General features: G+C 43.1%; 3 protein-coding genes across 8 annotated transcripts in view; 1 reads left to right on the top strand and 2 right to left on the bottom strand.

Annotated features, from left to right (window-relative positions):
- Positions 1-421: 421 nt before the first annotated feature.
- alg9 (ALG9 alpha-1,2-mannosyltransferase) lies at positions 422-7,128 on the bottom strand. The gene is made up of 15 exons (XM_031872622.1): positions 6,852-7,128; positions 5,655-5,790; positions 5,383-5,517; positions 5,003-5,073; positions 4,813-4,901; positions 4,493-4,628; positions 4,297-4,384; positions 3,868-3,973; positions 3,392-3,514; positions 2,926-3,080; positions 2,686-2,815; positions 2,431-2,578; positions 2,213-2,342; positions 1,986-2,116; positions 422-1,688 (listed from the first exon to the last, which is right to left on the bottom strand). Exons 1-15 carry the CDS (start codon positions 7,028-7,030, stop codon positions 1,565-1,567), a joined length of 1,881 nt encoding a protein of 626 aa, XP_031728482.1. The 5' UTR covers positions 7,031-7,128; the 3' UTR covers positions 422-1,564.
- Positions 7,129-7,748: 620 nt separating this feature from the next.
- Positions 7,749-11,424, bottom strand: fdxacb1 (ferredoxin-fold anticodon binding domain containing 1). 2 transcript variants are annotated; one of them, XM_031872621.1, is made up of 6 exons: positions 11,401-11,419; positions 10,906-11,094; positions 10,661-10,817; positions 9,990-10,193; positions 9,740-9,898; positions 7,749-9,642 (listed from the first exon to the last, which is right to left on the bottom strand). In XM_031872621.1, the coding sequence occupies exons 2-6, from the start codon at positions 11,081-11,083 to the stop codon at positions 8,397-8,399; spliced, it is 1,944 nt and encodes a 647-aa protein (XP_031728481.1). In that variant the 5' UTR covers positions 11,084-11,094; positions 11,401-11,419; the 3' UTR covers positions 7,749-8,396. The 2 variants fall into 2 exon arrangements, with proteins under 2 accessions (XP_031728481.1, XP_031728480.1); XM_031872620.1 differs by having other exon boundaries at positions 7,753-9,642; positions 11,217-11,424.
- Positions 11,190-14,106, top strand: part of LOC116397314 (mitochondrial import receptor subunit TOM40B) — a 4,068-nt gene continuing 1,151 nt past the window's right edge. The window contains exons 1-9 of one of the 5 annotated variants that reach the window (XM_031872626.1): positions 11,191-11,826; positions 12,305-12,504; positions 12,597-12,664; positions 12,754-12,846; positions 12,961-13,062; positions 13,192-13,297; positions 13,479-13,601; positions 13,705-13,781; positions 13,869-13,971. In XM_031872626.1, coding sequence (XP_031728486.1) covers positions 12,321-12,504; positions 12,597-12,664; positions 12,754-12,846; positions 12,961-13,062; positions 13,192-13,297; positions 13,479-13,601; positions 13,705-13,781; positions 13,869-13,971 — 856 coding nt within the window. In that variant the 5' untranslated portion in view covers positions 11,191-11,826; positions 12,305-12,320. Of the gene's footprint in view, positions 12,505-12,596; positions 12,665-12,753; positions 12,847-12,960; positions 13,063-13,191; positions 13,298-13,478; positions 13,602-13,704; positions 13,782-13,868; positions 13,972-14,106 lie in introns of all 5 variants that reach the window. The other 4 variants (XM_031872627.1, XM_031872630.1, XM_031872628.1 and 1 more) reach the window with 4 other exon arrangements.

Genomic DNA, 14,106 nt, shown 5'->3' with positions numbered 1-14,106 from the left:
TGTCCAGGTCACTCTTAGTAATCCACACACCTACAGCTTTCTCTGTTATACTGAAGAACGAGTCTTTGCATCGTTGGGGACACCGTTGGTGGTGAATCAACACTGGGATTAAATATTAAATATGAACGCCACTGACTTTACAATTCAAAGCTTGTTTAAAGGTCTTGGGGCATGCTGCTGCACATTTGAAAAAAAATTGGGAAAAACAATATCTCTGGGTCTACTGCATTGATTTGGATAGTTTTTTTTATTAAACTGTCCATCATGAGCCCGGTAGTGTTACTGTATAATACAAAGTTAAGTCATTGGAGTAATCATTAAACACTACATGACTCTGCCTCAAGACTAAATAATTTCTCTGAATCTCTTTATGCTCCAATCATTTCAGTTGACGCTTATCTTTAACTGTGCAAATCACAAATGAACTGAATGATGATGGTGATGAGTGACCTTGTGTAGCAGCCTGTTTGCATGGCCGTGTCATGCTGCCCTTGCTTAGTAGGTTAACTATTGAGGTCTTGGACCCTTTTGTGGCTGCTGTGCCTGAAATCACACCCATGTTTACCTAATATAAAACCTCAAACAGACAAAGACACAATAAATCAATACTGCTTGAGGGAGCAAGGGTTGAATATTTCGTATGTACTGCAAGTGTGTTTTGACATGACCTTAAATTGTGAGATGTCTAGAATTTAAATTTCACTGTTCCCTCATTTATTAATGACGTTCTGTCTGCTGGCGAGTGGAAAGGTGGCTCAAACAGTGAATTTGAGTGCCTACAGCGTGACCACAGCAATGGCATGACATCAAAGAGAATGACAACATATAGCATCATTAATATTACTTATTCAGAATGTATAATGCCTTGACGTCTCTCCTGTAAGTGAGAGTGGTTTGTATGTTTGTTACATCTTCAAATAAAATGAGATTAGAAGTGAATCTGCCTGCTTGTGGTTAAGTGATTTTACTGTCCCAATGAAACAACAGGAAGCTTGTATTAGCAGTCAATCATGTTTTTTTTTATTAACATTCCAAGTTAAATTAACAACGCACCCTCGCTGTCATTCATCTCCACTCACACAGAGCACACAAGAAGATACTGTTCAACTGCAGACAAGCAAACACTACAAGATTTCTTAAACTCATCATTCAGAAAAGTACTTCCATTCAGGCCACATTTTCAAATAAAGTATGAAAAAGACCACTCACGGCCTGTCTAAATACATGTCAAATCTTGTAGTGTGCATCCACCAAACATTCATTTACACACCGACAAACACAAACACACCGAGATAAAAATGTTTGACATACAGATTCAGCCGATACCTGCCAAGCTCACATACATAACATTTCTCCTCAGTCACACACACATACATGAACCCAAAGGCAGAAATAATGTCCTTAAAGGGTCTGATATCTTCAAATGAGACAAATACTTCGAAAAACATGCATGCATACGTGTCCAACCATCACGCGCACACACACACAAATACCAGCTGTTTTGAGGGTAAGTGATTGATATCCGTTAAGATTTTGTACTTGGGGCCAAGTTGAGGTTCAATGGTCAGCCATGGGTCCGCTTACGAGGCTGCTTTTGCCGCCGTGGTTTCAAGATGACGTAGCGCCTGTAGGTGTTGTGTTGGTCTGATATAAACGGGATGTAGAGCGCTCTGAAGAGAGGAGATGACCTGATAGAGAAATAGTTTTTATTAAGAAACTGCATCAGTCTCTCTGAAGCCTTTGTACGCAGTAAAAATAGATAGGAGGTAATTTTCTATTTCGTTTTGACAAGTAATTGAATCAATGCTGAAGTTCTACCAAATGTCAACAGGATACTCTCTTACCTTTACATTTTCTTTTCTTTTTAAAGCTACAATACATTAAACTTTTTTAAATGTAAGGATTAACATATTTACGATCTTCTGAAGATACGTATTTTTCTTTCTCCCAATAGTTCTGTGTAAATAACACATTTGGGAAAATACCTTGAGGCTTGAAGGAAAGGCTTAAAGGCGATGATGGTCCACTCCTCTTTGCTGGCTGAATAACGAGGCTCAAGTGGCGTCTCTTCATCCAAGTCCAGATCCACTACGTAGTGGCACTGCCGTATATCCATCTGCCCGGAGTAGAAATTTCCCAATTAAAACGACAACTACTTGTAAATACAATGTCCATGTGTCAACACATGAGCACATGTGTCTGAGTGACTCACATATCTGGTTGGCTCCTCCTGGTTCTGGTCATTCATATTAGCTGGGATGGTCTGTGTGGCCAGACGACCAGAGGCATATGGCTGTGGTAGCTGCCCTTTAAACTCAGACTGAATGAAGTGCAGTTGCCAGCTGTAGATTGGGAAGAGAAACTATCAGCAACCTGGAAATGAGAAAATACGCGTTCCATACTTATTTGGACAAAGACCTGGATACTGACTTGTGCGGTAGCAGGAAGCTGCTCGGGAAGCGGTACCACTCTTTGCCCACACACACACTAACAGGTCTGCCTTCGGGGACTGAGTGAAGAGTAGGATCCTTGGCGATGCGATGGAACTCTGGGTACAGGTCCAGAGGGGCGTGGTAGCCTGTAGACAAAGGAAAAAATATAATTTCATCTATCTTGAACTGCTTGCTTTTGTTGCCTGACACTGGTGCCTGGGCGATTAGTGTCTGTGTGTACACACACACACACCTTTGAAGAGGGCGACAGAGCGAGACAGTGACAGCACTGAGAAAACCAGGACTGTGCTTAGAGCCAACCAGTTGGAGGAGACCGTGTAGTGCTCCAGTCGGTACCGCTGGAACAGGAAGTGGTAGCATTTCTGCAGGAAATAAAATGAATCAGTAACAACAACAAAGTGCCACAGATTTCAAAAGGGGTCTAACACAAGTGAAGCCCACGAACATGGACTAGCATTTTCGCAAAACACACCTGTAGAGAGGAGAGGGCCACTGCCCCACTGAGGCAGATGAGAGGGTAGATGGGAAAGAGGAACCGCTCTTCTTTATGAGGTCTGGTGAAGAAAACCAACATCCACAGATACATGGGAGACAGAGTCAGCCAGTATGGACGGCCCAGGTTCTGCACTGCAGAAAACACATGTGTGCACAAGCACGTGGAATTTGAATATTCACATAACAGCCAAAACAAACTTTTTAAACAGCTTATATGCCTATACCGAGGAGGACTCGGGTACATAGCCAGCCATTGATAGCTTCAATGGCTGGGTAGATTTTTGATGTTTTGTAATAACAACAGTTAACAGTTACAGAAATCCACATTCAATCCGTTTCCCAAAATAACTTATATGTCATATGTGTGTCATTACCACACCACTTATATTCATTCATGATACTGTATAAATACTGTTCTGCTGCGGCACCATTTCCATCCTCACCATTGAACCTGTGTAACAGTGTCTCCATGAGAGCAGTGAGTGGCAGAGACAACAGTGCCAAAGCAAACACCAGGTTGAAGTTCAGGATCCCATTTGCAAAGTAGAAATGCCACGGCTCTGTACCTGAAAATGAAACGACACAAAATATCACTGCACATGTACAAAATATCACTGCACATGTACAAACTATCACAATAAGGACATAGAGTTATTGAAAGTTATGCAAGTTATTTTAAGGGGAACTCCACAGAGGGGATAGTCGAAGATTTTGCTGTACCAGGCAAAACATTGAATACTGGTGGTGGAGACAAAAGCCCAAAAGTCCTACACATATCGTGTTATTGTCTGTGAATTAAGCCTTTGTCTATTTACAACCGATTGGCACTCTCTCAAAGGGTTTGATATACTAGTGTTGATGATGGGATGACCGCTTGAGTTAACTAAAAACAGTGCAGCTTTAAATTGTTCATGCTTACCATACAGATCAGGTCCATGTGGTGTGAAGACATTATATAGCAGAATATTGAGCGGCGCAATGACCAGTTTGCCATAAAAGAAAGAGTCTACTGCCACGAGGGGTACCTGACAAAGACACAAAGGACCCGTTTACATTTAGCAACATTATATTATATACTTTATGAATTGTTACAAATGTATCTCTACAGAGTGCACATATTTACCATGACAATGCCTATTTTAATTGTCTGTATGACACATATGAAAAGAAGGAGAACATGTAATATCCCATAATATTCCTGCATTAATGATTAACTCTCCCACAGGTGGTCTGTGCAAACACTGCAGCTGTGACACTGCAAACAAATTCATATACATCCACCTTTGTCCTGTAACATGCACATTTAAATACTTGTTTATTTTATTTGCATTTTAAAAAATATTCTCACCAGCAGCAGAAGCAGGGCAACAGCTGACCAGGTGATAAAACTTCTCCACTGCCTTTTTAACACCAGCAGGTCGAAGGCGATGGGAATCCTGAGCAGAAAATGAATGAAAGCTGTTTTAAAGAGGAATACATTTTGACACGTCTTTAGTGAGGGAATGTAGTGCCGACAAAATAGGCCTTTTAGTTTACGCCGTTACCCGACAAGAGCAGAGAACGGCCATCCGACGATGGCGCCAGCAGCCACACCCGCGATGGCCAACGGTGTGGAGTCCTGAAACCACCCCGTCATGGCCACCAGCGTTGTGTACATACAGAACGAGGAAGGCAGGAATGCTGAGGAGCAACAACAGAAGAGGAGGATGGATCAGAAAAAATAACCTGTCACAAGTTATTCAAAAAAGATGGATGTAAACACCAACGAGGGATGGGATGAATGTTGAATAGATAAATGAAACGAACAAAGAAACAGATGACAAGAGAGGGAGATGGATTAACTCGGTAAATAAATCTGACCAACCTGCAGACGAGCAGAACATTCCCGTGCTCAGGACAAGGAAGGCCAACATTAGACGGCCCACATGCAAACCAAACTTCTTACAAACTGCCCTGTGTCACACACACACACACAAACAAACGGTTAAATTGCTAAATGTGTAAGCCGAAGCACTTAGGATGCCCACTTGCATTTAGGAGGAATGTAAACTCACTTGTAGAAATAGAGTTCACAGACACAGCAGGAGAATGCTAAGACACATCGCACAAAGTAGAACACCAACACCTGCAACACAATCAGAACACAATGCTGAAACTTCTGCAAACATACCAGCATGTTGATATGTTGATTGTGTGTGGCTGTGTGTGTGCATGTATGAACTCATGTTTTTTTTTAATGAAAAATACCTATTTTTCTTAAAAAGGAGCACATGCGTTTAAATAATTCCCCACATAGTTTATGTTCCTACATACTGGAGGCCACTTGCAGTTTAAGATAAACACAGTCCTCTCACTTCAGAAGAGAAAATTGGGAAGAAAAAAAATAGCTGAAGTCATTTAAAATATCAACAAACGTTGAAGTTGGAATAGATACCTTGTTTGTCTGTAGAACGTGGGCATGCAAACAAGCAGGAAGAGCATGTAACCACAAGTAAGTGTACGACCTGATGGCGTACAATGGAGAATATTCCCATGTTTGCATCCCTGTGCCGTACAGCAGGTAGTGCATCTGTCAAAACAGTCATCACAACAATTAGATTAACAGTTAACGGAAAAAGAAAGAGAAGTAGTATCTTGCTGGAACAACAAAGACATTCTGACACGGATAACACTTCAGGATTTCTGAAAGCAGTGAGCAGTACTCACAGGCTCCCAGTAGTTGAAGGTCTCATCGCAGTCTGAGATGTTGCTGAGCAGAGCTGCACAAAAACGTGCGGAGAGCAGGCATTTAAACGCAGTGGAACCTTCTGGAGCCCACACCTGCCCTCCACGACTTACTGACCTATTAAAAAAACAAAGAAAACACAGATGCACCATTGCTGTATACTAATACACATACAAATATATGCACTATTATTACAATCCACTACATCTAAATGTACCACAATGTACTCAAATAGTCCATCATGTCTGCTTCATGCATAGTTAACAGAATCCCTCACAGAATCAAAAGGCCTATTAACACTAGTGATACATTATACAGTTGCACAGCTGTCCTCCGCTACTTCTCCGGTTCAAGGTTTTTGCTATTTAACGTCCGTTTTCAGCTTGTGGCTCTGTCCTGTTTTAAGTTGACATTTTACATAATAAATAACATATTTTTATCTTAAATTTGTATCCTTTATAATAGTTTTTCTTCTAATTAGTTTTCACAGTCATAAAAGCATACAACATTGTATTTCACTGCACATATTGTAAACATATGTATCCTTGAATGATAAACCCAATCTATAGCTATATAATTTGTAGTTTCTAGTAGTGTGTTTAATGAGCAGATTGCTATTAAATCACAACAACAGCACTACAATAAGTAAAGACAGTATGTACAACCATTCATTGTTGTTAGCTCAGCTGTTGCACGTGCAGTCCAAGGCTGCAGCGTGTTATTATGACACGTCATCCTACACACTGATAGCATTTAATGTCAAAGGACTTCAGCAACGTATCAACGACAACAATCACGGAATCAAAATAAACGTTTATGTCCGTGTTGAGCACGAGTTGACCCCCCTCGTGCCAGGTTAACTGTCAGTGTTGCAGCAGAATGAATGAAGCTGACCAGGTGACCCACCTGCTTTACTAAAAACATGCAACTAGCTATTGGGGCGGAAACACAACGTAACAGTCATTGCAATTAAAAGTACTCTAACGACATTGTCCCGTGTGCTGTTGTGTGGACATTTTCAGTCGTTGCTGTCGTGTTGTTGTTATCCAAACTTGCTCAAGGTATCAAAGTAGCTAGTTAGCTAGCTAGCTTCCTCTGCTCGGGCTGTCACAGTCACACCGGGAGGATGGAGCTCTCAGCCCCGAGCTAACGCCTCTTCTCCCCCGGCTCATACTCACTCTTGCCGGGTCTCTGTTATTTTACTGTCATCGCCGCCTTTCTCCTCTTTCGGTGGCCGAGCTTCGGCGGCGACGTTCACGTTGTTTGCATCTTGTCTGCTCCCTCGCCTGGTTCGCTGCCGAAGCGCTTTGGCCGCCATGTTTTTTCCGACGCTGCTCCCGAGTCGCGCTTCGTTCATTTTCGCCGCTGTCCGGTTATTGACAGCTCTCCTCACCGGAGACTGTGGCGATAGGACCTCTCAGTCAACCGCACTCTGCTATATATTTTATTTATATTTGTAAGTCGCTTTGGATAAAAGCGTCTGCTGAATGACTGTAATGTAATGTAATACTGATGGGTAATGAGTACAATTGGTACATTTCCAATTTATCATTTCCAGTGACCTGCCAACATAATCTAGAGCGTTTTAGTCAGTGCACAGCTGGCAGGCTGAACAAATGACATTCAACACAGTGTACAATTATAAATGAATAATTCATGAATTCATAGCCTACTTGGGTTTAAGTGGAGCAGTTCTTTAAAACAAAAAGAAGAAAACAGGATAAGGATATCAAAAACTACTTATAATTCAACACAACTAAATCCCAACAGTGTCACATCTATTTTCCAATAATAAATATTCATAGTTCTTTCTCCTAGTTACCCAAAGGTCTCAAATCTAACATCAGAGGAACGATGGAAAGTAAACGAAATTACTGTACTTAATTACAATTCTGAGATACTTGTACTATAACTAAAGTATCCAATTGAAGCTATACTTATACTCCACTACATTTCAGAGGGAAATATTGCACTTTTTACTTCACATTTATTTAACTGCTATAGTTTCTTGATACTTTGATCTGACAATTAAAACATATGATCAGTTTATTAAATGTGATGCACTGTTATGGATTAAAGGTCCCACATACTCTCATAGACGTGTTCAGTTGCTGATAAGATCCACTCAAATTGGAGTTGTTTGAAGCTATGCTGGGATTTACATGAGGTCTTCATGTACTTATAAGAGTGATAATTTTGAATGCAGGATTTTTACTAGGACAGAATACTTATACACTGTGGTATTGTCACTATGCTCAATTGAAGGAGTACTTTCACCTCCGCTGCAGAGGTACAAACTGGCTCCTGGACTTGATTCCAGGGCTGTTACTTGCAAGAATACTTTCTTTTATGCTTTGTCACAGCACGTACTACATGTGAATTTTTTATTTTATGACTACAAATTGATGTTAAATAAGTCAAAAAGCACACTGTGGCATATTGTATAATTGCTTTCAATTTACAGAAAACACCAACCACATGGTTTGTGGACTCATACCTGTCCAATAAAGATGATTCTGATAACATGATACTTAAAGCAGCACACACAACAGATACACAGAAAACACATTTTACTGATAAACTATAGCACGCAATGCCTCAACTACTGTAAACACTTCAACGACAGTTTTGCAGTTTATACGCTTATAATTTGCATAGCAGGTACAAACACATGTAATTAAAAAGAGGTGAAGTCCCCGGTCCTCCTTAAGATTCAAATGTTGCTACCGGATGGTGACTTGCAACCGAGAGGTGAGACAGGTTTCTAGGTCTTTATGAAACTGGAGGGCTTGTGTGTGTGACAGAGCATGTGTGTTCGAGTGGTAGACGAGTCTGTAGCAGTAACTGGTCTGGCTGAGGTCAGGATGTGAGAACGTGTCCATGAGTTTAACTTGCTCCACGGTCCCGTGACTGGCCTCTCGGATCACAGCGTGGAACTTCCTCTCCTGCCACGTCGGCCCTGTCCAGAAGCTAATGTCGAAGCTGAAGTGCTCGGGGAACAGGGAGAAGGGGTGGAAAGGTTTCCCCGGAGGTGGGCGGAGTTCAAACTGCAGTAAAAAGCGTGGGTCATGTGACCACAGCAGCCGCCAGTCGGGGAGTGAGAACGCGAGCACGGAAAGAAGGTCCAAATTAAGTGACACGGTGACACTGACGTCGCTGATGTTGTCACTTGCATTGCTTGCAAACACCTTACCGACTAAACCCTTCTGCGGTGCCACCAGACGCAGACCTCCCTGTTCTGGGACTAAGGAGACCCCATAGGATGCGAGCAGCGTCGCCAGTCTCTGTCCGAGCAATTTGATTGGCTCATGTTGTAAGGGGAAAACACCTCTGAGGAGGAGCTCATGAAAGGCAGGCAGAGCCCAGAGGTTGACGGGCACGTTCTTGAACACCAGGCCACTAATGCCGAACAACGAGCCGGTGACACCATTGCACCCCCCACAGGGCCCCTCCTTCTTATGTCCTTCCCCTTCAACACTTTTATTATTCCCCTCATCCTCCCCGTGACTCCCTGCACTGTCAACCAACTCTTCCTTTTTAGTTAGAAGCTCTTCCATCTGAGGAAGTAGTGACGGACGCAGCATATAAACACCACTTTCCCCCTCAGGATCGATATCAAGTAAGCATGTAGACCTCAGGCTCTCGGCTCCTTTACTCTTCACCTGGTCCACTTCATCGGAGGTGAGACACATGGTTGACAGAGTGTCTTGTGTGTCTGTTCGTCCCAGACTGTCCAAAAACAGATCTTTTTCTTTGTCTGCGTCAGAGTCGACGTCTTTCTGAAGCAGGCGGATCCAGTAGCAGTCTGTCTCGTCGACGTCACAGCCGGCCGCCTGCAGCCGTTCGGCCGCGAGGAGGAAGGGAACGGTCTCTGTCGTCATGGAGACAGACCACTTCTCCGCCAGCCCTTTGAGAAGAAAATCTTGCACCAACCTAACAGGGTGGACAGAGCCTGAGCAGAGAAATCCCCTGACAAAAGAGAAGAGGCAGTAAAGTGCCTGGTTATATAACTTTTGCGTTGGTGGCTTATTACTCAAACAGCATGAGAGTCTCTCTGTTCCTGTACCTGAATACATAATCATGGAGCTCAGCTGGTACGTCGTACAGAACTCTGTCCCCTTCAACAGCCTCCTTGACCGTAAGTATCTGAGCAGGGGTGTAGCGTAGGCTGCGGGTAAACACGTGGAGTAAACCTTTATCCACATGAAAGCCCTTATCCTGGCTCCTGTACAACAGCAAGGCCATCATTAGAGAGGGTCAGTATGCAAAGAGGTTGTTTCTATTTATACCCTGTTCCACTCACCTTTGCTCCTTACCTGTATCCAGTGCACTTGTAGCTCTGGTGTTTCTCTCTCTCAAAAGGATGGACATCACTAAGGATCAGGTGGGCCTCTGCTGCCATGGCAGCCACCTGCCAGCTGTTGTGCCACTCTCGCTTCGGTTGGTCCGCTGGTGTCCCACCCTGGCCGTTGCACAAGGAAACATGGACCTCTCCGTCTTCAGACAACACCTGGCCACAACTGGAGGCACAGAAAAAAACAACAACAAACAAAGTATTCAGGATGTCATCATGGAAAACGGAAAACATTGGGAACTTCATCAGTTTATAAAAGTACATACTTAATGGAGCTGGGTGAAAACTATGTGATTATGAAAGATATATAGTATTGATATATTTCCCAGCCCTACCTGTAGTGCTATTCATTCAATAGATTGATTTGATGAGAGTTGCCTAGTTTTGGAGATATCCAAGATATCCTACTTGGTGCCATACAGACATATTTCAGTCAGTAAATAGAAAAAAATCTGAAGAATGATACCTGGTTATTTTCATAATTTGTAGTTATTGAGCTAAACATTTGGAAACCAGTATTAAGGAGTGTGAAAAAGGAAGTTTTGGACACAAACGTTTTTCGACATGTTGAAATTGTCATTGTAGAGACACTGCTGTGAATGGATTGAATCTTAAGGTGTGATGCAGTTTTACCTGAGGAAGAAGTTTTTGAGAAGTTCTCGGTTCTTTTTAACCCCACTCTTTCTCCCGCAGTGAGGGAAGTTAAACACCACACGATCAAACACACAGCCCCGAAGAGACGCACAGTCCCCCAGCCTCGTGCAGTCCACCTCGAAAAGCACCGCCCCACCTGATTAACACACAAAAAGTGTACACAAAGAAAGTGCCAGAAAATACAACTCGGTACGAATATAAATAAGTAATCACAAACCCCCTACCTGAGTCCCGGATACTCTTAATGTGATCGGCTGCGCCTTCGTGCCGCAGTGCCTCCTCCTGATGCTGCAGACAGGTGGCCGTTATGCAGGTCTCTGTCTCCGAGTACAGCTGGCTCACAGAGGCAGAGAAGGAGAAGTTCCCTTCTCCCACCAGCAATATGGACCTTGCAGGACACATGTTCAGTCCAACTGGAAATGGAAGGACACACAGAAGAAACTCAATTTCCTGATGGTTGCACCAAAAATCTTGAAGTTTGAAGCTTGAGTGCGAAAAGGAAGGATAAAAAGCGCATAAAAGCGACAATGTCCACCTTCAGTCTTCTTCACGGGCTAATAGCGTAGTAATTGCATATTTTAGTGAGTAAAGTCTGTATCTTGTGTCTCAGACGACTGAACATCAGATATTATACTGACTGTACTGCCGCGCAAAGCCATTGACCTTCTCGTTATACCACCGGCGCTGCAGTACATGCAAGACGAATTATATTATCCCACCTGTAGCGGCTTGCGTTGAACGCTGTGTCGCAGATATAATAGTCCGACAAGAAACAAAACTTCAGGAACGTTACGTTGTTTCCTCGAGCCCACAAAACCCCCACAACATGCACATTTACGTATTTTAATTCAACGTTAGGTGCTAAAAAATGTATACCGTTGAGTTTCCGATTTTATACATGTACATTTAAAAGCGTAATGTGTCAGACTACATAATTCCCATCGTGTTTTCAGATGGAATTATTTGGAGGGTGGCTCATCCCATCTGGAGGAGGGGGCTATTCGCAGCATCAGTGGACCCGAGCATCAATTCTCTTCGCGTAGCCTGTCAGTAGTTTATCAATGGGAAATTCCACCTGACGGTTTTTCCTCATGTGCGATTCTCAGTTCCGCTCCGGATTTTAACGTCTCTTGATAACAACGGAAGTAGGTAGTTAATTAAACAACTAGCGCTGTTTGTGCCAACGCTAAGGTCATGCTAGCTAACGGAATATTGCTGCACCTGCACATGAAAACAACGGACAGCGGTGCATGATAAATCCTTGTTGCAACTCAAGTTTTAAATCCAATACAAACCAATTTAAAGAACCAGAACCTAACATTTGAAAATAGAAGTTTGAATGTCGTAATTCTGTTAGCATTTTTGATGTAATTAACTTCTACTGTAACTCTCTCTGAGTGTGCAAGGTGTTTGAACAATAACAGACATTTATATTTCTATGCTTTGTCAAGGAAAAGTGTTTTTCTTTTAATTGTACTTGAGGGCATGGTTAAAGGTCTACCTCTGTTCTCTTCATATGCATAATCTGGCTTTGAATTATGCAGGCACAAGCTGCAGGTGAGATAAACAAATGGGTCATAGCATGATTGTAGATCTCTGCTTTTGTCTCTTTGCGTCTTGTAGGAAGTGTCGCGCCCACATGGGCAGTGTTCTGGCTTTGTCTTCCAGTCCAGGCCGTCAGAACTGGCCTTTCTCCACGGACCCCCCTCCTTCTCACTGGAACGCACATCCGGCTCACTGGGACAGTCCGCCACGCTGGGAGAGGAGAGATGGCCGCCTGCCCAACCCGGGCAGCTTCCACTCTCTCCACAGGAGCTGCAAAGGTATGTCTGGCCAAAAAAAGAGGCAGCAGGCAATACATAGAGACAATCAGTGAAGTAGCAATGTTAGTGATCTCACTGTTTTGTCTCCCCAGATGTGTTCCCTCAACAGATTGAGGGAGTCAAGATGATCCTCAATAAAACTCTGAGCAGCTTCTTCAAGGTGAATCTCCATTTAAACAATTTGTTGCGAAGATAATAAGGGTGTAAATCTCTTTAATGTTATAACACGATGTGTGTATTTCCTTCCAGGTCAGTCATACTCTCCACCTCAGTGCTGTCAATCCTTCGTACTATCGTTTCCACGTAGAGCATCTGCAGTCTGATGATTACAGCAAGGACAAGGTCAAGCTTAAATACGTTTCTACTGCTTTATCATTCATTTGCTTGGCTGTATAGGATGTTGGAAAACAGATGAAGCTGCCGCATATTCATATTGATTCTGCCTCACATTTTTAGGATGCCCCAGCACTGATCGGTGAGTTGGACTCTTCAGGCAGTCTGAACGGTCACGCTCTGCTGCATCTCACTGAGCGAGTACGAGCCAGAACAGTCTTCCAGGTGAGATTGTGATGTCTGGCCATCTATCCCATCTCATATTCAGACCCTGTCACTGCACATGCCTCTTCTCTTCACACTAAAATGCTGTTTGCTGCAAACTGAATATTTTAATGGTTGATTGTGTTTTAGACCCAGCAGTCCCAGTTTGTGACGTGGCAGTTTGAAACTGAGTACAGAGGGAACGACTTCACTGCTGCTGTGACAGTAGCCAATCCCGACGTCCTCAGAGAGTCGGGTAAGAAATGACAGGTGGAATGATAAGAGCATCATCGGATGTAAGGGGAAATACTATTGCAAGCAGTCAAATTAACTTTTTCCAACGGAATACAACTGTCAATTTAGCAGGAAAATACATAATCGTGATATTTTTTGTTGATCTAGTCTATTATGTGTTTTTGTGCGTTTCTCTTGGACAGTTATCCTTGTGGCTCACTTCCTTCAGAGTGTGTCATCTGGGCTGGTTTTAGGAGGGGAGCTGGTTTACCATCGGGGCCGAGCAGAGGAAGGAGGCATTCTTACTCTGGCTGGACAGTACTCAAGTGAGAGTGAATCTTCTTTCAACACCTCATATAATTGAGCTTTCCTGATCTGTTTTGCTTGACTTAGCAGCGTTTTGCCTTTTTTTTCTGTCTCTCTATACAGGACCCAACTGGGTGGCGACGCTGAATGCTGGGAAAGGAGGTGCCCATGCTAGCTACTATCATAGAGCCAACAAACAGGTACAGCAAACACCACTGTACTGTGTAAACACAGCCTTTACTTTTGCATATTGTAAGTGTGCATATGTTTGTTTTTGTGTTCACCAGATCCAAGTCGGGGTGGAGTTTGAGGCCAGTACCAGGACTCAGGAGACCACAACTTCATTTGGGTACCAGATGGAGCTCCCAGAGGCCAACATGGTCTTTCGAGGTAAATTTCTTTCTCCCACTTTGAGTCAAATCATGTCATGTTGAATGAAAACTACTAAGACAGCATACAGTATAGGAGACCTTTTCTGTGTGTGTGTGTGTGTGTGTGTGTGTGTGTGTGTGTGTGTGTGTGTGT

Source organism: Anarrhichthys ocellatus, unplaced genomic scaffold, assembly GCF_004355925.1.
Source record: "Anarrhichthys ocellatus isolate YVR2014 unplaced genomic scaffold, GSC_Weel_1.0 scaffold65, whole genome shotgun sequence".
Classification (NCBI taxonomy): domain Eukaryota; kingdom Metazoa; phylum Chordata; class Actinopteri; order Perciformes; family Anarhichadidae; genus Anarrhichthys; species Anarrhichthys ocellatus.
Note: the sequence above shows the minus strand (reverse complement) of the source record. Positions and strands in the feature narration are given on the sequence as shown.

Coding starts and splice junctions, on each gene's coding strand:
- alg9 (XM_031872622.1), bottom strand. CDS start 7,030: ATGAACGAAGCGCGACTCGGGAGCAGCGTCGGAAAAAACATGGCGGCC. Junction 5,074..5,382: donor ACGTTCTACAGACAAACAAG/GTATCTATTCCA, acceptor ATTGTGTTGCAG/GTGTTGGTGTTCTACTTTGT. Junction 2,343..2,430: donor AGCTTCCTGCTACCGCACAA/GTCAGTATCCAG, acceptor CCCAATCTACAG/CTGGCAACTGCACTTCATTC.
- fdxacb1 (XM_031872620.1), bottom strand. CDS start 11,083: ATGTGTCCTGCAAGGTCCATATTGCTGGTGGGAGAAGGGAACTTCTCC. Junction 10,818..10,905: donor TAAGAGTATCCGGGACTCAG/GTAGGGGGTTTG, acceptor TGTGTTAATCAG/GTGGGGCGGTGCTTTTCGAG. Junction 9,643..9,739: donor CTCCATGATTATGTATTCAG/GTACAGGAACAG, acceptor CTCTTTTGTCAG/GGGATTTCTCTGCTCAGGCT.